The sequence below is a fragment of the Euprymna scolopes genome, chromosome 15 (genome assembly GCF_053919585.1).
Source record: "Euprymna scolopes isolate OS-2025 chromosome 15, ASM5391958v1, whole genome shotgun sequence".
Taxonomy (NCBI): Eukaryota; Metazoa; Mollusca; class Cephalopoda; order Sepiida; family Sepiolidae; genus Euprymna; species Euprymna scolopes.
In genome coordinates this window covers 129,340,782-129,364,259 of record NC_136496.1, presented here as the reverse complement: position 1 = coordinate 129,364,259, position 23,478 = coordinate 129,340,782, and the positions used below count along the sequence as shown (strand labels likewise).

General features: G+C 33.4%; 1 protein-coding gene across 3 annotated transcripts in view; it reads right to left on the bottom strand.

The window, feature by feature from the left end:
* LOC145294135 (nesprin-1-like) overlaps window positions 1-23,478 on the bottom strand; it is a 1,091,614-nt gene that overhangs the window by 474,823 nt on the left and 593,313 nt on the right. For all 3 annotated transcript variants that reach the window (XM_080141241.1, XM_080141242.1, XM_080141243.1), the window contains 5 exons: window positions 19,668-19,832; window positions 13,006-13,332; window positions 10,190-10,330; window positions 5,180-5,344; window positions 3,401-3,727 (listed from right to left, as the gene is read on the bottom strand). In XM_080141241.1, coding sequence (XP_079997367.1) covers window positions 3,401-3,727; window positions 5,180-5,344; window positions 10,190-10,330; window positions 13,006-13,332; window positions 19,668-19,832 — 1,125 coding nt within the window. The remainder of the gene's footprint in view (window positions 1-3,400; window positions 3,728-5,179; window positions 5,345-10,189; window positions 10,331-13,005; window positions 13,333-19,667; window positions 19,833-23,478) is intronic.

Sequence of the window (23,478 nt, the reverse complement as noted above, 5' to 3'; positions counted from 1 at the left end):
CAATTAGGTGTCAAATTGTTTGATAAAAGAGGATTAATATTATCCCTTTGTGTTCTCCATGTTCTAACATGAAATTATGTTGACCAAGAAAATTGTTTAAAAGATAAGGAGAAAAAACAAATTTATCATTGGAGACTAATATTTTAACATTATGAGGAATAAAAAAGCAAAGAAAGAATAAATACATACATAATATATATATGTATTAAGCAAGGTTGAGCCCGGCTAGTACCAGATGGGTGACCATTTGGGAATTCTAGGCACTGTATGTGCTTTCCGCTTATCTCGGCATTGTTTCCAGTCGTCCTAAACCTCCACTTGCCATTGGCATTCAATAATGTCGACTCAGGAGAGGTGTGGTTGGAGATTGCGCTATTCTTTCCACAAAAAATTTCACGCGCAGGCACCTTTACCGTGGATATCCATAGTCTCTCAAGACTGAAGGAAGCCTTACATTATATATATATGCATATATATATATATATATATATATATATATATATATATATATATACTAGCAGGCCGTCCGGCGTTACCCAATCATAAAATACACAAATCATATTTTAATTCATACAGAAACTGAAACATGAGCATGCGAGTATTATGTTTTTTCTAAATAGTTCACTTTTTGCAAGTAAAAAAATATACTCGAGCTGAGATCAAAACCAAAGCCTAAAGACAGTGAGTAAAGTACGATAACCATTAGGCCAGCTTGACACGTTCTGTAAAAAGTGTTTACAAACCTACTTATTCTTAACATAAGAAAGCTGTCATGTGAACGATTCCCGCATGCATATTCGTGAAACAGTTAACAGATAAAATCCGATGCCCTCACGCACCAATTTTTCAATTTTAATCCCTTAGCAGCCCTTTTTTCTGGATGAAAACATTTTTCACTTGTCTGAATACCCTATATTCCAAATTTCCAGTTTGTATATCAAAAATTCGTTGAGTATATAGGTTAAGAATTGTCCTCAAACACACACATTCTCACTTATATATATATATATATCTAGCCGCACTGATGAGCTGCGAAACAGTACTGTATGTGGATGACTATATATATATATATATATATATATATGAAACTTACTTATTAATAGTTTATCTTTTTATATTTTATTTATCTATATTTTTTTCATATATTAGTAAAAAATAGTAACCGTATTATTTAACATTTTTTTTTATTGGGGAAGTGGTATTATTCACTGGAGAGCCATGTATTTAACAGCTGTCCTGTTTTTAAATCTCCGAAACAGCTACATGGTAAGCAGCTGATGATCCTCGTTTTCTATTTACAAAAATTTAGCTAAGGTTTTCTCTATTCATCCTTATGTAGTTAAATTCTATTTTTAAATTGAAGACATTTGTGAAATCGGTTTATGCAAGTGCTAAGTCCATTTCTATTTAACAATTTTAGTTAAGGCCTTTTTTTCATCCTTATATAAATGAATTCTCTTTTGTCATTATAAGCATTTTAGAAGTCGGATTATGTAGGTGCTAAGTCTGCGATAGGTTAAAGTTGGTATATTTTTTTTTATTCCGGGAATTTAAACTGCATCCTTTATTTTTATTTTTACATTTTTTTATTCAAAGCTTCTTTCGACTATATATATATAAAATGGAGGAGTTATAAGAATAAGATCGATTCTTAAACAAGAGACTTATCAGAATAATGCAAAGCTCAACAACTTGTTTTGCATCTTATATAGAATATCAATAAAATAAGAAAACGACAATATAAAAATCGATATACTAATGTATATCGATGTATTATTAATTGCTTAAATACACGTCAGGTGAAAATATATTTACAAAGTGTTCAACCCCAACTTAGCAGCCATCTACATACAGTACTGTTTCGTTGTATCACAGTTCATCAGTGCGGCTAGTATATTTATACACACATACTTAAGCTTCGGTACTAGTAGTTAGATATGCAAATTAGAATAATATCTCAATATTACAGAGAAAAGTGTTTTAAATAATGAAAGCAATATAATATATTGATTATAAAAATAGATTAGAATAATTAGGTTTGACTACTTTATGAATTTAATTTAGACTTTAAAATAATGAATATATATATATATATATATATTTGTATAAGAAACTAGAAAAATTGATGATGGAAATAAAAATTGAATAAATTACAATATTTAGCTTCATTAATTTTTTGATTTTTCAAATTCCAATGTTTTTTGCACTGCACTATAATCCATTCACATTTGGATTCCGGATTCTTCCTTTGGTTTTACGGATTAATATTTCATGAATTAATCGATTGACTAGCTTATTAGTTGATCGAGTTTTTTTAATCTGTCATTCTGTTCAAAACCCTTTTGTATCGTAAAACATTTAGCACGGAGTGTTCTTGCTTAATAAGCTTTCTTTGTAGTTTTTTCAATTTTACTACTAATACTACATATATATATATATATATATATATATATATATATATATATAGTGCGGAAAGCGTAGATGATATAAGTTTTGGACTGTAAACATGAAATTTGTTTTGAAAATGATGTTTTCATGGATATGTAAAATATTTTGTTCTTTTCGGATGCTTGTGGTACAGATTTTGAACTGGAAAAAAAATAGACTAAGTTAAAAGGTTAAAAATAGTTCAGTTTTTGTTCAAAAGCTTTACACCCTGTTTTCCTCGATAGATGATGAAAAACTTTAGAATACATGCTCTGGAATTAAAAACATATATTGAGCTTAAACTTTGATATATAAATAATAAATAGATATGTAACAGAGTGTGTATGAGCGCGCGAGAAAAATATTAGCAGGAGACGTAACATAGTTGGCTTTTGAGAATATTAACAGCAGTAGCTGAAGAAATGCACATATGCAAATTAGGAGATGTGTGTGATCCTGTGCGATAATAAAAAAAACACGTGGTCTAAGAAGAAAAAGTGTGATTGAAACATGATGGACATGTAAAGTTGAATAGGAGAAATGGCTGTCTGGCCAACGTGTAGTGGAACAGAAGGGAAAACGCTCCAGGGGAGATCGATATGTGATCCCACAGTGACAGTGAGAAACTTTAAGCTGGTGTTGAGACGACAGGGTTTTGTTAATCTCATTGATAAGAAATGCCTTTTGGTAAAAGAGAAAAAAAGTCGGATTTTTTTTTTTTGTTTGGTTGTTTCTTTTTGACGATGAGTGACGGCGTGGGAGTCCGAGAGATGTTGAACTCTAACAACTACGGATCGAGCCTAATGGCCATGTTACGTATATGTGAGTGTGTGATTTACCCAGTTTGTTTTTTGTACAATTCAAATCTCAAAATATAATATAAATCTTGTCTCTAGACTAATGATCAATTAAGTAAAAATCACGTACAAATATAATGAAAACATCAACAAAGCTGCGAAAGAAACGAACTTACCTCTGCTTCTTTTAACTGTTTGATTTTGTCGGAAAGATTGTCCCGCCGATCAGGTAACTCTTTTGACTTCCGTTCGACGTCATCAAACCAAACAATAAATTTTTCGTACTCATTCTCAAAGTTTGTCCAAGTCGAAAGACTGCGCTGGAGATTCGCCTCTGATTCATCAACAGCCATCGTGAGGGCCTTCCACTCATCTTGCAGGGCGCTTAATTCCTGTTTGATTATAGTACAGCCCAGAGGGGCTGTATTTCTGCTCACGCACTCTGCCAACTGACTGCATTTCTCCACTAGTTGCTCGCCCGTTGGTAGACTGCTGTTGAACTCCTGAAATTAATTAAAAACTGGATCAGTGACATCAAGAGTGGAAAGAAAGCTTATAAGTGACAAAAGAAATAATCAGAAAATCTTGACAGATACAATAAAGAGTCAGGATTATAACGGACAAAGTTATTAAACAGGATTCAAGTTAATGTCCTTCTTTTATAAAAACAATTTAATTTCATGTTATTATTGATGGTAGCAATAACATAAAAAAAAAGAAAAAAAAGACACGGATTCATCCTAGGCGGGTTGAACAGGCTTTCTACTAAGGATGAAGTGTCAAGAGAATATAAAATTCACAAGTGATCCCCAGTCGCATGTATATCCCCAGTAAGGGGAGATGACAACGTTAGGCTTTTGCAGTTTTTGCAGAGAAGTGTCAAGGTCCTCCTACATACAGCGCCTGGTATTTCCAAATGGGTCACTGACCAGGCATAATATTACTTAACCAATGGTCAAAAAGTGTGTCAACGTGATTAGATTATACGTAATAAGATACAAGACCGATGCTTTTAAATCGTTATCTTGAAAAACATATCAAACATATAAAGTTTTTGGTCGGATTTTTAAAACTTCATCTAAACCGGAATGGATCAGTTAAATCAATGTTTCATTCTGACTAGCCCTTCATGTTTTAAAATTATCAAAGTGTTATTTGCCAAAAAAAATTATTATAATCGTTTTATTATCATTATTATTATTATTGGGCCTGATAATTTTTTCAGTAATAGAAATTGACTTCACTACTTGCTACGAATGAAAACAAAATTAAATCTACATTAAATCTCATGTAGGTATACTTGTACTCTTAGTTGCTACCATCATGGTCAGATTGAGCTGGCTTACTCCTGAGCATGAACTGCATCTTGAACCATCGCACTTCAGTTTCGTCGATCGTGTGCCAGGTCGCAGGAAATGGTTAGCCACTCCTAATTCCAATGCCAGAGCCCAACTACTTATGGACCCAACCGATAGTATCGCCAGAGCGTCCTTAATTGTTGTAGCATAGATATTCAGCTGCCCGCCGACGCAACCAAGCAGAGAGGATGAAGAGAGGACCTTGTGTATAAACTTTCCCTCTGATCGAGGAGTCACATGTCCAAACCATCAGACATTCTCTAGATTCTCATTCAAAACTTTATTTTTATTTACAAAGTGTGCACCTGCAGTTCTTAACATAGATATTACTTATTTAGTTGAATTTAGAAATTAAACCCCAAACAATGATCCACTTGTAGACAATACGCACAACATCCTTGACAACTTAGCATTCATAAACCTTTAGAACATAAATAACTCCGATTACGATATATTTTCAAACAGATTTAACGATTTTTTTATCATTAGACATAATGTTACTTTAAAGAAAGATTTTTAAAAATTTATTTTTAACAAAAGATCATCTTAAACAGTTCCAGTTTGTTAATACTTTTCAATGAAGAAATAGAAACTGACCTTCAGCATTGAACATCTTTCTTGTATGACGTGTAAATCGCCAGAAACGTTGTCGATCTGCTGCAGACGACGCTTCGTATTAGACAGCCATTCCAAACAGCTAAGGTACGTTTGACGATAGTCTGTATATGTTTTCACGTTGTCTTCAAGATGCTTGACAATCTCCTGGAATTTGGGAAAGAACACAAGACAGACGAAAAGTTAGGTTTAATAAAAATTCTATCTCAAACTTAAGTGCGACAGACCGACAAAAATACTATTTCAACTTTAAGTGTGACAGACCAACGAACAGTCAAATCTTTTTATTTAGAGGAGTGGACATATCTAAAAAAAATCAATTTAAAAACTTAAGCATGCCAAACTTATAAACATCCAATCGAAAACTGATGACGCACTCGAGAGATGCTTAGATGCATCAAAATGTTTTTTTATAAATTCCGTAATACGTGCAAAATGAATACTGATGCTCAAAATGTATAAACATTTTGACCCCTCCCTTTACTTAAAAATTCACCAAAAATCAGGAAATTAACCAATTTTAATTTAATTTTCAGTATTTATCAAATAATGATCACGGAATAGATTGAATCCATTATTTCTTATTTAAATCTTAGTGGAAACGTATTATTTTGTTCAAAGAAAAAATTAATTTACTAAATTATGGTTTTCACTAAAAAAATAGTAAAAAAATGCATGAATTTATTTTTGTTTTTTTATAAAAAGAAATCATCGTAAATTTTAACAATTAAAAAAAATAATTTTTACAGGAACACTGTGAAAAAAGCCCCTGAAGTCCGTACTAATGAATTCGATATAATTCGAAGAAAAATTAATTTCTTGAACTACCGATATTATCATTAAATTAAGCATTGTTTTTTGTAATATTTTCACACAAAAAAAAGTATAATTGCAAAAATATTTATTTTCTTTTTTTAACTACGGGTTTCACATAATTTTTATATGCAAGATTTTAATATTTTCCTTGCTTTCATGAATGTGAAACTTTCAGTATAACATAAGTATTATATAATCTTGAAAAATATAATTTTTTTTTAATTTGAAGGCAGGAACATAGAAAAATAATTAAATTAAAAAATCGTAAAAATTAGACAAATGTTTACGATAGGAATGTATTGAGGCACGGCTGGGAGGAAAACAAAAGAAAGGAAAACAGCACCCTCTACCTCCCTTTAAACTACTTGACGTCATTTTCAGACAGTCTTTCGACTGTCTGAAAATTTTGGCTTCCGTAAAATCCATTAGACGAGGACTTTGTTTTCTTTCGATTGAAGAAAGCAAGAATCTCTCGCTTTTGAGAGCTAATTAAACTAAAAAAAAAGATGTTTTTTTTTTAATTTAATATCTTAGGACTTTACTAATTATCTTTGAAATAGATCCAGAAAACTAATATTTACCTTTCAAAGGATTTTTACAATGAATTTATTTAATTTCAAAATTTAGCTGAATTAGTTAGCTCGCCGTGAAAACATTTTTCGTCACTTTTTTTTTTTTCCACGTGTACAAATATATTTTTTCCTTTTGGAAATTAACTTTAGTCTTTAATCTTTCAAATTCAATCAAAAAGTAGTGGGAGAACTACAAAACAAATATAATAAACCGGCTTTCAAAACTACACCCCCTATATTTTTCGGCCATTTTTGCCTGTACCTAGTAATATAATGTATGTCCATAGATACTTCTGTTTGAAGTCTAGGAAATAGGGGAAACAAGTTAATCACAAATAACTGTAACTCAGTTTCTTTTTTAAATTAAATCTATTCAGAAAAAATTGGTTTCGGCTCAGGTTTCGTATTTTAAAATTGACGTAAATCGTCCAATCCGTTCCAAGCGCTACGAAAACACTCATTAAAATTTATAATTTACAGAATGAAATAAGAGACAAATAGTACGCGACATAACCGTTAATACCTTCACTTGCTACTTTTTTTAAATTTTTTTTTTTACTTTTCTTTGACATGAAAATATCAAATTTTATTCATAAATAATCAAATAAAAAACGACTGAGAGATGACAATTTTTCAAATCGTTATTTTCATCATTACTCGTAAGGTCACGACTTCAATACAATGTATGGGCACGCAAGCGCGCGGAAGTAAAAAGATTCAAAGTGAAATTTATTAGTTACTTTCTTACAACTAATTTGTAATAAAAAAAATAATAATAAAAACTCCTCCACTTCTAAAAAGAATTTCAAATGGCGTACGATAACAATCCAAACAGAACATCTTTTTTCAATCTAGATTCGTCAAATGAGGTAAAAATTGTCATGCATACATTAAGTTTTTAATTTTGTAAATAATTTTAATTTAGGGGGGGGTGCTAAATAGAAAAAAATAAATTCAAGTTCAAGGAAACATTATTTAATTATTAAAATTCTTTGAGATGCGTCATTTGATTAAATCATTTTATTATGAGTAAATTGTATTTATTTGCAGACTGTTATCCTCATCTTTATGGTTGTTGTTTCACGTCGTCAAACAACTATAAATATGAGGATAATAATCCGCAAATAAATACAAATATTCAAGAAAACGTTTTCCAGATAAAAATCAACACAAATATTTCCAGACAATTACTAAAAAAATTTTTTTTATCGAATAAACCCCGGTTTTAAAAAGATTTTCGAGGACTTAGGTGCCCGAAAATAATCTTTCTCCAACTGGTACTTTTCGTATCCCAAAAATTTTCACATCACGTTTCGTTAGCTGAAAATTTCGTATGCAGAGCCTTTCATAACTAAAGGTTCAACTGTACAGTAGTACCCCGGAATAACTTCCGGGATTGGGATCGTAAGGTGAAATCGCTGTATGACGGGGCCTAAGCACAATTTTATACAGTACATATTAAAAATTACAAAATACAGTACTGTATATAATAAACATGTATATAATCAAATAACATTATAAATAACACCGTAAGGCGGGCAAATACCGTAACCAGGGGTCGGAAAAACATTGTATTCAACATTGTAACCTGAAAAAAAAAACCCGTATCCTAGGGCCACCGTATCCCGAGGTTCTATTATATATATATATATATATATATATATATATATATATATATATATGTATATATATAGATTTTGTTATTGTTGTTTTTTCAAGCGATACATATGGTTAATATTGGCTCCGCCTCGAAGCTCATTTTTGTTTTTTTTTACTTAGAAAGTCACCCTTTTAATTTGTTTGGACGTATATAACATTTTTATTTATTCATTATTTTTAAAACTGTTTCTAGGGATCGAACCTCAGACCATGTTTACCACAGTTTGGTGCCTTAACCGTTAGGCCATAATCCCTAGATTAATTATACTGCTTATTTTTATCGCTTATAAATTTAGATTTTGTTATTGTTTTTTCAAGCGATACATATGGTTAATATTGGCTCCGCCTCGAAGCTCATTTTTTTAATTTTTTTTATATATATATATATAGAGAGAGAGAGAGATAAGTTAGGAAAAAAGTTGCATAGGAAGTTACGCGCGACACACATGCAACGGCTCTTCTTTTTACTCCTTCGATTGAGAGCCAGCTATTCCGGTGCCGTGTAATGACAGCCAGCCGTGTCTGGCGCTGTATATTGATAGGAAGATGTGCCTGATGCCGTGTATTGACAGCCAACTATGTCTAGTGCCATATATATACAGTCATATGTGTCTGGTGGCGTGTAATGACAGCCAGCCGTGTCTGGTGCCCTGTGTTGATAGCTATTTGAGTCTGTTGCCGTGTAATGACAGCTGGCCGATGTGGTAGTCAGAAAGAAAGAACATACTGTTGTTAAATAATTTTTTCTTGCACTGTCTCTACATACTTTTGGGTCCGTTAGAGAGATCAACAATGTTATAAGGGCTAATCCACGGCAGTTTGCTGGAAATGAGGAATTTTTGTTCTGGAATCAAAGTCGAACCCAAGCAAACACAAATGAAAGCAATCAACTTGGAAAAAGATAGGTTTTTATTCCAGTTGTTGGTATTACCTGCATCTTTGTTGATGGTTTGGAAAAAAACGTTAAGAGTTGCAGATACTGAACTTCACAATCCTTTGTCGTTTACTGATACTTTCGTCATTATTTTGGGTTCAATGTCTTTCTAACTTACAAAGCTTAACTGCTTAGCTTTACAAGTTCCTTCCTATCTCATCTGACGTCATTTTCTCTATGGTTTCCACAGAACAACTGCCTCAGAGGTTAACTGCATGACTTCTTGCCGACTCCTACATCCTGTGTAACTTGACAGTCTCTTTACAAACCTACATCGTCAGCTGAAACACATGTAATATTTAACATTTGATATTGTTCGGTCACTCACTCGTTATGAAGCTTTGGTTAACCAACACATCCCAAACTAGCTCTCATTACAAAAAGAAAATACAGGATTCACACCAGGTCATATATCGTGTTAAGATAAAGACACAAACTATTATTAAGAGCTATAATACAGCATAACATTGTTAAGAGTTTGACGTGATGTCAGAAATAGCCATTTTTTTTTCATAGTGTCACCGTTTCGTATTCATCTGACCGACCTTAATTGGATAATTAAGAATAAAGGGTCACAAAAAAAAAAAAAAGACAAACACCTTCACAATTTTACTTAACAGTTTCATCAACGTAAAAATATAAGGCATGTTAGTTCGGTCAGCATGTATTAAAAAAAAAAAAAACTTGAGTTTTGGTCTTGCATCTCACCAAAGCCATGACAAAGGGCGAGTACAGGATATTATATCTTGTCACGTGTGCATTTTGGTTGGAACTATTCATATTAGGCGCAAAAGCAGACCTAGTTGGGAATTTGCAAATTTGTACAAAATGTTCTAATCGCCTGATGTATTACTACGCGTGTTTGATTATGCTTGTTTTATCTGACCGAACACCGATCGCCAAGATTACATGTAAGTGCAAAAAGAAATAGATCTCAATCACGTTTGCACGAACAATTAAAGAGACATCAAATTCAATTAATGGAAGAAAAAAAAAAACAATTATATTTACCTGACTTTTACAAAATAAAGATTCATAAAGCTTCTTTATTTCCGACACAGATTTTTTCGGAGATTCATCATTTACTCGTTTGCTTTTGGCTTCCAGTTTCTTAAGGTTGTTCTTATGGGAAGCCAATTCCTGATGAATTACCTTCAATAAGAAAATAGGAAATAGAATATATATATATAAGGAATAAAATGCACAATATATAAAATTTTAATTATATATATATATATATATATATATATATATATATATATATAGTATAAATACAAGTGTGTATATACACACACACACACACACACACACACACATATATATATATGTACACACACGCATATATATATACATATAGAAAGAGAGCATAAATTACTTTATAGAAACATTGGCTACACATGTGCATAAATGTTTCAGTTGCGATATCTTTCGAGATTAAACTCCATCAGGTCATAGATATCTACTAGATACCCATAAATATCTGTGGTTTGAGGACGTTGGATTCCGAACACGTATGCACACGTGTATCCAATGATGTTTGTATAATTATAAAAATTATTTTATAATACAACTCTATTTGTTATTGAGGACTATTTTATAAATATAAGGGAGTTTCATTGGATTAATGTATTGGAAACAACAGCAATACAATCATTTCATTACATACATGTGTGTATGCGGCAAAAAGAAAGTCCGCACTTGTAATTTTTTCAAAATCAGCAAATTTAAGCTAAATTTAATGTAACTGTTTAAACAAACTATACCTCATTTGATTGGCCTTTTATTCTTCTATAATTTTACCTGTTCATATTTGACTTTTAATTGAAATATTATAGTGTTCACGTCAATTTAAAAAAATAACTCCAAATTGAGGAGGCAAAAAGAAAGTCCGCACAATGGAAAATTATTATTTAAATGTAACTTTAGAATATTAATACAACACAAATACAACAGGAACACAATGAACTAGTTAATATTTAGTAGCATAGCTCTTCTGCAATTTGACAGCCTGCAATCTTTTGGGATTCCTTGAATTAGCCTGCAGCAATACTACGGGGAAAGGGCATCCCACTTTTAATTTTTGTCCAAAGTTCTTCCAAATTTTAAATTTTATTATTGCGTAGCTATTGTTTGATGCAATGCCATACGTTTTCGATAGGATTGAGGTCTGGAGATTGTGCAGGCCAATCCAAACACGGAATATCATGCTCTTCCAGGAACCTCTTGACATTGCCAGCTGTGTGAATGGGAGCATTATCCTGCATGAAGATGGGATTATACTCCAAATTCCAACCAAAGTAGGGTCAAAAATGCTCAGTCAACGTATTAATATTCTTGGTCGAATTAATGAGACCTTGCAAACGAACTATAGGCCTTGGACCATTGGTACTAATAATGCCCCACACCAAAACTGAACCTCCACCACCTTGCAGCGTTGAAACTGAGCACCTAGGATTACATTCTTCGTCTTTCCTCTGATGGGCGTACTACCTACCATCACTGCCTAGTCTATTAAACTTGTTTTCGTCGCTAAAAATCACTTTTGACCAATATGAAAAGTCATGATCTTCATTGCATCTGACAAAGTCCAGACGGCGCTTTCTGATCTTTACAGAAATCATTGGTTTGCATCTTGTAACATACCCTCGTAAATTAAATTCCTTTAATCTGTTCTTGACAGTAGAAATAGAGCACTTTTTAACAAGATAGCACTGTTGTTGGATTTAGGGAACCGTTTCAAATCTGTTTCTTAGGCTGCGGATCTTGATAGCATTGTCTTCCCTGTTAGAAGTAACTCTAGTGCGACCAGATTTAGGGGCATCATGAACACTGCCGGTGTTTTGGTGTTTTTGCAAAGTCTTTCATATCGTTTTCAAATCACAGTTCAATCTACGGCTGATTTCTCAATTGGATAAGCCAGAAAGGTGAAGATTAATGAGCTCCTGACAATCACTAAGAGAAAGTCGAGGCACATGGACTAAATGTTACGTTGTATAACTTGGAACAACAACAATTACGATTAGAGATGCTTTGTTGCCTGTTGGTGGATATTTTAAACTGATTTAAGGGCAATAATTTAAGCTGGTTTTAAGTGAATTTGTTGCTGCGGACTTTCTTTTTGCCTCCTCAATGTGAAGTTACTTTGTTAAATTGACGTAAACACTAGAATATTTCAATTAAAAGTCAAATATGAGTAGGTAAAATTAAAGAGGAATAAAAGGCGAATCAAATGAGGTATAGGTTGTTTAAACAGTTACATTAAATTTAGCTTAAATTTGCAGTTTTTGAAAAAATTACAAGTGTGGACATTATTTTTGCCAGCACTGTACATTATATATTACAGAATTAAAAGAAAAAAAAGAAAAAATTAAGTTTGTTTTATTTGTAATTATGCCAAAGGCTGTTTCGTTTACATTAATTCACAGCAAATGCGACATTCTATTTTAAAATAAAATCATTTTAAATAAAATGATTTTATTTAAAAATAAAATCATTTAGATGAATTAGTAAAAAATCATCTTTTTCTTTGTATCCGTTTCAATTTGAAATGTTGAACACAATACAAAAATAAACTGGTTGAAAAATATTCTTTTATATTTTGAAAATAGTTAAAACACCGTTGCTTCAAAAAACTAGTGATTTATATTTAGAAATAAACATAATAAAACAGAGCAAAACTTATCGCAGTGAATTAAAAGTTCTCGAGACTCATAGAAAACAATGATTGATCTCCAGTTAGTAAGTTTAGTTTCAACAATAAAATGCAAATACTCGGAATTGTAAAAAAAAAAAAAAAAAATGTGAATACTCAAGTTTATTATAATTACCTTGAAGCCTTCCAAAGAAGATTTTTTCTCGGCCAGGTCTGACTTGGCAGAAGGACATTGATTGAGTCTGGATTCACATTCTTGTAATCTGCAGGTCATGTGATCTCTGGCTTCTTCAAACTGTTCCCAGTTCGCCAATGCATTCTCTTGTTTCTGTTTGATTTGAGCCATGTTGCTGAGGAAAGAGTCGTAATTAGTTTTACACGTGTCGCAGTTTTGCCTGAGCCTTTGACTGCCTGTGTTGTTCGTATTTGGCATGACTTTTTCAGCTGCTTCGGTCAGTTTTTGGAGCCGGAGATGACCATTGTCCTTACTCACCTGAAGTTCCTGCATTCAAAATGAAGGGACACACAGATGGAAAATCGAAAATGGGAAGAAAAAAAAGCATTGGATATTGAATCTGAAAGTTACAGAAGGGTATTGATTTTGGAGGTCAAAACAGGGGTAGGTATTGAATTTTGGGATAAAAAAATGGGGGTACATATTGAATTCGAAGATCAAAAATGGGGACAGCTGTTGAATTCGGAGGTCATAAAAGAAGGAAGGTGTTGAATTTGGAGGTCAAAAAAGTGGGAGCAGATGTTGAATTTGGAGATTCAAATACGAAAAATGATTGTATACAAGTAAACCACTGATTTTCCAGTAATTAATGGTCCACAACAACAATTCTCAAAATGAAGAATATTAGTGTCTTTAAAATATTTATTTCTCTCCCACTGCGAGAAATAGGACATCATGGTCTGAAAGTGAGACTGGAAAGTCAGCACTCTAACCTTCAAAAAGTGCCTGAGCAGCCCCATCGACATTCACTGGTATTTCTGGTATTTCTCAGTTATTTTTTACAATTTACCTATAGTGATCAGACGATCACACTTTTTTTCAAAATCTATACAAGATGATAACGTACATTCGAACATGAAATGCCTTAGCATATCATTATATAAATTCGTGATATCAATTGATCCTCTACTTGAAAAAAATATAAAATCTAGCCACACTGATGAGTCGTGAAACGAAAAACAGTACACACACACACACAAATAAATGATAAAAGTCTGTATTTCAAATTTCAAGATATTGACCATCTTACCATTTATTCCTTTAAGTAAATTGCCATGCACAATTCTTTAAAAGAATAAACATTAAGATGGTCAGCATCTTGAAATTTGGAATATAGACTTTTATCATTTATTTGTTATATGCTCTGTAATTATATTGAGCTTCATAAATTAAAGGATTGGTGTAATTAAAAAATGAAATGTAATTGAAGAAACATATTTCCACAATAAACAAGTGAAGCATGCATGGTCCCCCGTGAGTTCACAGTAAACGAGGCATAAAAAAATGACTAAGTTCAGCATTTGAGCCCCCCCCCCATTTACCCCTAAAAGTCCCCAGAGGACGTCAAATCCTGGTGAAAATGAACAAACGGTGGAGTTTTAGGCCTTAACATATGTAAATTTGAGTTCTGCACGACGCAAAAAAAAAGAAAAATTACTAAATCCATCATTTGCTCCCCTCCCCATTTAGACCCAAAAGTCCCCAAGGCCTTAACATATTTAAATTTGAGTTCAGCACCATGCAAAACTGCTAAATAGACATACACAGAAAATTTTGGACAAATATGGTAAAATAGTCCCAAAAATGGAGTGTTTTCATTATTATTCATTTATTTATTTTACATGGTGGTTACCACTTATCAAGGCCCGGAAGCAACTCGGGGATAAGGGTTATTGCATGCATAGAAATCAATAGGATAGTATTGTAGTAATCGTTAGTATTGGAGACTTGATAAAGTGTCTTACTTAAGGGGGCGGTTCATCGAGAATTTATTTATTTTGGACTTGAAGACATCCAAGTTGTAGTCAGGTGGGAAACGGGCAAACGGAAGAGAGTTCCACAGGCGTGCATTTCAAAGAAAGAAGCATTGTTCATGGAATCTATGTTTAGGTTTAGGCACAGATAAAGAATGGGGAAAATTATTGACAGTGGTTTCAGCTAGACGGGTGTTTCTTGTGAAAGATTGGCGGGGGGGGGGGCAGGGATTGCAGCTCAGACGAGCATTTGCAATGGAAATAACGATAGAACAAAGATAGGCTTGCAACGTCTCTTCTGTGGGAGAAAGGTTGCAGAGAAGAGAAAAGGGCATCTCCCACTAAGCCACAAAGTCTATTTTGTACTCTGTCAAGGCAGGATAGGCTGTTTTTAGCAGCTCCTGCCCAGATGTGGCAGCAGTACTCTATCCTTGGACGTACTTGGCTTTTATATAGATAGAGAATTGCATCAATAGTGAGATATCTTCTGGAGGGGTAGAAGGATCCCACCATTTTCCCAGTGATCTTGGCAACAGACTTGATGTACATGTTCCATTTCAGATCAGAAGTAAATGTCGAATTCAGAAGCTTGTCAAAACATGGAGCCTCCCCTAGATGAGAGCCATCCATTTCAATTGATGCCAGATGGGGATCAAAGCGTTGATGATGGTTTTAGATGCATTAAAAGTAAGCAGCCACATCTTCCCCCACTGTACCACGCGCTCACGATCAGAGGAGAGAGAATCAGAGAGAACTTTGTTATTCACGGCCTTTGATGTGTTGCCATAGATGGTCGTGTCATCAGCATAGATGTCAACGAATGATTTAAGTATGTGTTTTGGGAGATCATTGATGTAGATCAGTAAGAGAATTGGGTCTAGGATGGACACCTGAGGGACTCCAGCATTAATACTGTAGGCCTCTGATTTCTGCCCATCAACCACTACTCTTATGAGCCTATAAGAGAGAAATGATTTAATAATTAAGAAAACATTTCCGGTTATACCGTAGCTGGAAATCTTGTGAAGTAGGCCTTTATGCCATACCTTATCAAAGGCCTTCGATATGTCAAGAGCAATTGCCCTAGAGAGGAAGCCTTTGATGAGAGATTCACTAATCCTATGAGATATAACCGTTAGCACATCTGCTGTAGATCAAGCAGAACGGAAACCATATTGCATGTCACTAAGAAGGTTGTTTCTGCTGAGATGGTTGACTACTTCTCAATTTAATATGGATTCCAGCAACTTACTCATGACACACAGGAGACTTATTGGTATGTACTGAGAGGGAGATGACTTATCACCTGAATTCTTAAATACAGGACATACTGATGAGGTTTTCCAAGGTGTTGGGAAGCAATTCTCCTTAAGACAAAACTTAAACAGCTTTGTAAGTATGGGGGCAAGTTCTGGTTGAAGCTTTTTCAACATTATAATTGGAATGCCATCAGGGCCAGTTGCTTTACTGGAATCAAGGTTCTTGATTAGTTTGGCGACCTCACGCACAGATATTTGTATGTTGCATAGCGTGTTGTCTGTTCTGTGCAACCCGGAAGCACATATAAGATAAAATAGTGTCTTCTCTGCAGATATCCCTACCACATGGAAAGCCATCTTTAATTTAGGCACATATTCCATGCTCATGGCGATTTTAGGGGTCAGATTTAGATGTTAAATTAGAGTATCCTTTAATTATGAATTCATCTAGGGAAGTTGTCGGCCTTATACCAGTTTCACTTAGGAAGAATATGCCTGGTTTTGTCTCCTGTAATTGGGTTTCAACCTCTGGAAGGTTGGAATGTAGACCCCTGATGTTGGAGAAGGAGACATGGTAGTAGGGGTCTATGTTGGAGGATTGGGTTCTAGGTTTATTCATGTTTTTTTTCTGTTGAGGTTTTGGGATTTGTGGAACAGGTCGACAGACTTCGTTAGAGCAGGACAGAGAGGGAAAGTAAGAGAGAAAAGGACAGGATTTTTTTTGTAGCACATAAGATAAATTACCCACTAGTATGGCATCAAAAAGCCCCACCAGAAACTACTGCATAGTCCAGAATCCATTCACCAAATGGCAATACAGCAGCCTCAGTGCTTTGCACCAGCTGATAGGACAGCCTCCTTAGTGGTTAATCCAAGGTTCAGGTCCCTGACTATCAGGCGAGTAACGTCAGCCCAGATGAAACGTTTACCTCCAGCATCCTTACTAGTAACATGGCCACAAGGATAGACATAGAAACAGAAAATTTCCGATATCTCAGGCTACTGTCCATGCAAGTACTATCGACCTGGAAAGCAGCTTTTTCTTCACCCTTTGTCAGAAAAGTCACTCATTGGAAATGAGGACTGAAGGACAAAAAAAGGGAGAAGTAAGAGTTACTGTAGCTGCCGATAACACATCCACAGTGCATTATCTACTCTCTATTAGACCTAAAAGAGCCCCTGGGGCACATCTAAGAGTTATTGCAAAGTATAGACAAACAAAATTGTATAGAAATCAGTTAGTTACACCTTTTCAGAAAGTTTTATAAAAATTCAAGGCATCAATTTTTTTTAATAAGCACAAAAGTGTCAATTTTAGCCATTTTAACCCAAAAGGAACCACTATGGGGGGGGGGGGAACCAGAGTTTTCCCGGAAAATCTGTTCTGTTACTTTTTTACTCATATCATGTTTAATGTTTGCGCAAAATTTCAAAAAATTTCAAGGTGTAGTTATTGAGAAAAGTGCGGACAGACGAATAGACGAATGGACAAGGGTGAATTTACAGGTCCACCCTCCATTTGTCGGGGGAGGGGACCAATAAATTAAAAAAAATTTCATCCAATCTATAAGTTTAGCAATGAAAATAATATTTCAAATATAAGTATTAGATGTAGTAAATTATTATTTAATACTTATTATAACATTTATGGATTGTTATTAACGTTAGACATTTTCCTATTTTGTTTAGAAGTTATCGCCCTTGTTTGTCATTTACTTTTTAATAAAACTATCATTATTTTCGGTTTATTTTAGAATAAATAAATCTGTATAGAATTTAAATATTATGAAACGTTAAAAATAAAACAATGTATCAGAAACTAGCTGTTACTTATGAAAAAATAAAAAATATTGTTTGATTTAAACTTTTATGGCTTTGAAGCTTTAAAGTGTGCGTACATGTGTGATCGCTTTGTGCCGAATGGGCAATCTAGTGCTGTATTGGAACCAAAAATGCTAAAAAATCAGTGGTGGGCATATTCTGATTCGAGGAGAAAGACAAAAAAAAAATGGTGAAATCTTTTATAAGAGAAAATAGGTTCAATAAGGGAATTTAAAGTTATTTTTAAGATGAAAATTTTTAAAAATTAATTTTAAAACATAAGAGGAAGGATTCACGAAAAGAATGAAAATAAAAATATATAAGGGAAAAAAAGGAAATGCAACAAAAAAATGGTCTTACTGTATTTTGTGTCGGCACTAAGATATCAAAAAGAACAGGAGTAAAAAATCCAATGTTTTTTTTTTTGGAAGAAACAAAGATTAAAATAAAGTATTTTCCTAATAATAAAACAATTTGTCTAATCTGACTAAAAAATACATCTTTAAAAGGCCTTGAAAACAAGTATGTGACGATGTGCTGGTTTTGTTGCCCATTTTCAGCTGTTCAGCATCAGGCAAATGTTGTACAGTGTGTTCATAAAGTCCCTTTACAATTTCAAAAAAAATATTACGAAGAGAGTGGATGAGATATCTGTTACACAGTACACACGTTGTATGCAAAGGAGACGAGGACAAAGAATAACTTTCTTTTTTGTAACAACGACATTTATTTCCTCATTCTCCCACCACGCATGACTTCTCGTTACGGCTGTGATGTCACCTACGTTCCTAATGTGATCATCTCTTGAACATAATCCTATTTGTTGCCCATATTCTATTTTATAGTGTTTTCCTTAATTCTTATTCTTCTTCATTTCGCATTTTGTATGCACTTGCGTCAGTGCTTTGTTACACATCTGGACAAAATGTTTTTTTTTTTTTAGTTTTTATTAACAATAAGATTTTGTATTTCAAACATTTTGTTACTGGAAGGACAGCTGCTAAGTAAACCCTTACAAAATGGTTACTCTTCAAAAGAAGGTACAATGTGTATCCTGGTTTATTGAGATGAAATCAGATGTGCAGACTCAACGAAACTACAGAATAAGTATGGAAAAGATGCACCATTGCGTCATTCAATTTGTGGCACAAGAAATTTATAGAAACAAGTGTTGGGTAAAGGAAGAAGTGGGTGACGAATAAAACCAGCGGAAGACATTGAATATCGTCTTGATGTGTTCGTGCAACTAATGATGCACATGCATAAATTGTAGTAAATGAATTTTAAACGATTGTTTTAATAAACTTTAATTAAAAAAAAAATAGCCAATATTTATCTCAACTGCCTTTTTTTTATATAATATACTTTTTCGATTGCAAAGAACTTCATGGGCAAATTGTACATGTAAATGGCCTTGAAAGGGGATGGAAATATGGAAAAGTTGAAACGTTCAATATTGACAAATTTTGACTAGGATAAAAGTGTAATATCTATTCTAATACTATACTCCATCTTTTTTGTCCTTAGTCAGTGGAGAAAAATGATAACACCCGATTACTGGGTACACTGTTCTCAATGATATGGTGAAGCTCTCAGGAGAGAAAGTATGAAATTCGTTGTTTATTTATTTAGTTTAAGAGTTATTGATAAACAAGATTAGTGTTTAGAAAATCTGTAGAAACACATTAAGAGTTTTCCTTCATAGAAAAAGCTAGCATGTCTAAGGTAAAAAAAATTAGTGTTGTATATGAGATAAATAATAACTTACAGAAATGGTAGCCAATCTTTGGAGAATGGTATCTTTCACACCGGATGTATCGCTGACCACATTCAATTTATTTACAGCATCATCTAACCAACTTGTAAACTCAGATTCGCATTTGTCGTATACTTCATGTTGGTAATGAGATTGTTCCAGATTCTTCACGCAATCCTGAAAAAATATTTACAAAAATAAATATCTTTCATCTCTCTCATTACACACACACACACACACACACACACATTATATATATATATATATATATATATATATATATATATATATATATATATATATATATATATACATACACGTGTGTGCATATTTAGGCAGCATTTTTTCTCTTAAGCATATTTCATTGAATAAACTAGGTTTTTGTCTATTTATTCTCTTTTTTATCTTTTCTAACTTCCGAATAACGGTCTTCACTTCTGGCAGAAACTGGCTGATGTAATCGCCATATTTATCATAAGTCCGAGTACTTCCCAATCTTTCTAGATTCATCTAACTGGTTTTGAACAATTTATATAATTTCTTTTATAATAAAATATTTTTTTTTTCATTGGTTAATTCTTTTAATAACTTTACAAACATTTCAAGATATTACTACTACTTAGTAAAGTCTATTTTATTTATCGTAGTTTTTTGTAGTTTCTATTAGTAATGCTTTTAGTATTTCAAGTTTTCGTTTATTATTGGTCTGTTCAAGTATAGATGTGTTGTCAACTAAAACTATTTTATTTAATGATATATTTCATGATTATTTGCGGGTTACAAAATTTAAATATTACAGTCATGAAGGGAAGACTTTTATTATTCATGATTACAAGTAAAATACGGAAAACACGTTTTAAAAAGGTGGGGGGGGAAGAAAAATAAGGGGGGAGGTCAGCAGATCGGTTTCGCCCTCGCCTTTTCAAAGCTGTATTGAGGGATTTAAAAAGGAAAAATCAAAATCAGCTCAACGTTTCAAAAATGTTGTTTTACTTCAAATGTGCATGTTGTGTTCTCTACAAAAACCTTAATAATGCCATCCTCTCGAAAAGATGTTCTACCTTATATCATAATAATAATGTAAATTACAATTTTAAGTGTAGCTGTGGCGCCAACTGTGTGGGTCGAACAACGTTGAGAGTGGATGGGAGAATCCAACAGCACATACCTAGCAAAATCATAAATGGGAGATACTAAGCGACAGATGTACTTGCCAACCCATACAGGTCTTCAATAACTGACCATCTCATTAAAAACCCATCATATGCAGCGAACCTCAGCACGAACTCATGAGCGTGATTAACCTCTAGGATCTTCGAAAATATAACGTTGCTTTATTTTAATCGCTTCCCTGTTTTATTTATTTATTTTAACCATTAATAGAACGCAATGTAACTTTATTTTAATAATGTACATATTTTTAATTTTCCTTTTTAAATCCTCCGATACAGCTTTGAAGAAGCGAGGCTGACCCCCCCTTTATTTCATTTTCCTTTTCTTCCTCCCCCCTTTTGTAACGTGTTTCACGTATTTTATTCATGATTAAAATGAATAATAAAAGTCTCCCTTCATGATTGCAATATATATAACTGAAAAACTATTAGAATATATATATATATATATATATATATATATATATATATATATATATAATGGGAAAACCAGTCACAAGATAACAGGTCAGCTACTGGCTAGCTCACTTTTACCTCCTTGAACCTACAACTCCCTGTCTGAATGGTACATACTTCCGTTATTTCCAACACTGTATAAACGTGTTCATTAAATGTGTTAAGAGATAAACATAGAAAACTAGAATGATTTGGATTATTCAAATTACTGTTGTCATTTTGAGGGTTATTTTCACAACGTTTTAGCCGATGTAACCTCTGACATTGTTTAGGTGTATCTTGTCAAACTTGGTAATCCTTTTTCTCTCCCTGCAACCTCTCTCCCACAGAAGAGACGTTGCGAGTCTGTCTTTGTTCTATCGTTATTTCCATGGAAAGTGCTCGTCTGAGCTCCAATCCCTGGTCCCCCCTCACCAATCTTTCACGATAAACACCTGTCTAGCTGAAACCACTGTCAATAATTTTCCCCATTCTTTATCTGTGCCTAAATCAAAACGTAGATTCCATGAACAAAGCTTAGAAGTGCACGCCTGTGGAACTCTCTTCCGTTTGCCTGTTTCCCACCTGACAACAACTTAGATGTCTTCAAGTCCAAAATAAACAAATTCCTGATAAACCACCCCCTTAAGTAAGACACTTTATCAAATCTCCATTACTAACGATTACTATGATATTATCCCATTGATTACTGTATACGTAATAACCCTTATCCTTGAGGGGCTTCCGGGCCTTGATAAGTGGTGACTACCATGTAAAAAAAAAAAATCTTTCTATGAAACTCGGGAATCTGCACAGAATTTTGAACAAAACTCTTTAAACTACAGGTGCAGCAGCTCTCATTGCATCAGCCGTGGTTGGGTCGAAGTCTTAAATAATTTGCAACTGTATTCTTCATTTCTTCACGTATTTGAAGACTGTTATCCTCATCTTCATATTATTGTTGTTGTTTCACGTTTCAAATTAATCATCTCAAAGGATTCCAATAAAAAGAAAAATACCATTCAGTATGACAATGGAATGAAAACTTGGATTTATAAAATCCAACCTTGATCACCCTTCGGGGCCCGTGCCACAGCGGATAGAGGCGTTGAGTCTCTACTGTTTCAGGTGAGCATCGTCTGAAGATACAGTTACAAGACTTAGCATTCCTATCCCGTTGCAGTTAATCATCTGAAGAAGGCCAGAGAATGAGTCGGCCGAAACGTGGTGAAACAATAACAACTATGAAAATGAGAATAACAATCCACAAATAAATCCACAAATTATTCATATCAAAGGATTCCAATAAAAAATAATATATAATGTATTTTTTGTATTGCCCACATTGAGGATTGAACCTTCAACCTCCAGAAAAGTGTCACTTATAAATGGATTTTATATATTACTTTATCTGTTACCCATAGGTTCTTGCAGAAATTCTGTGCAGATTCCAGAGTTTGACAAGTTACACTTGAAGAAGAGTGGAGGTTACATTGGCCGGAACGTTGCACAAAAAACACTCAAGGTGTGAACAATAGTCCGAACAATCCAAATCACTAATTCTCATCTCAAAAATTCAAAAACTAAATTGACTTCAGTGTATCCCGGGCAACGTTGGGTTATTATAGCTAGTTACGATATAAAAGTATACCTGAACTAGTTTGCTGTTCTATTAAACTTTTCACATAAAAATGTCAAAAAACTGAATCTAAAATAAATATATCAGACTAGCGGGGGGGGGGGGGGCTTGTCGTTGCCCCACTTTAAAATATGTTTAAATATATTTTTAATTCACGCAGACTGCGGTTAATCCTCTTAATAATCAGATTTCGTATTTATTATTAAAGAGGCAATTCTCTATTGAATATTATATTGTACCTAATATATAGTACTGATTTCAAAAGTTTAAAAAGAAAATGACTAAAACATTTAGTACTTCAGCTGCGTACCTTATCATTTAAACTATCGACAGATAGATAAGATTGAAAATTAAACCACTTCAAGCTATGAATGAATTTGCGCAGTTGCAAAATTAATAGAAATATGTTGGCAAGTTTAAACAAACATTTTGCATTTCAACTTGTCGACATATTTCTGTATGCGTTATTCATCTATCCAAACAGATTTTACTGGTTATATACCATCTTTGATGTATGATTATATTTTCTGTTCATTTCAATATCATGTGACCAGTAGTTTGAGTAGTTAAATATTTT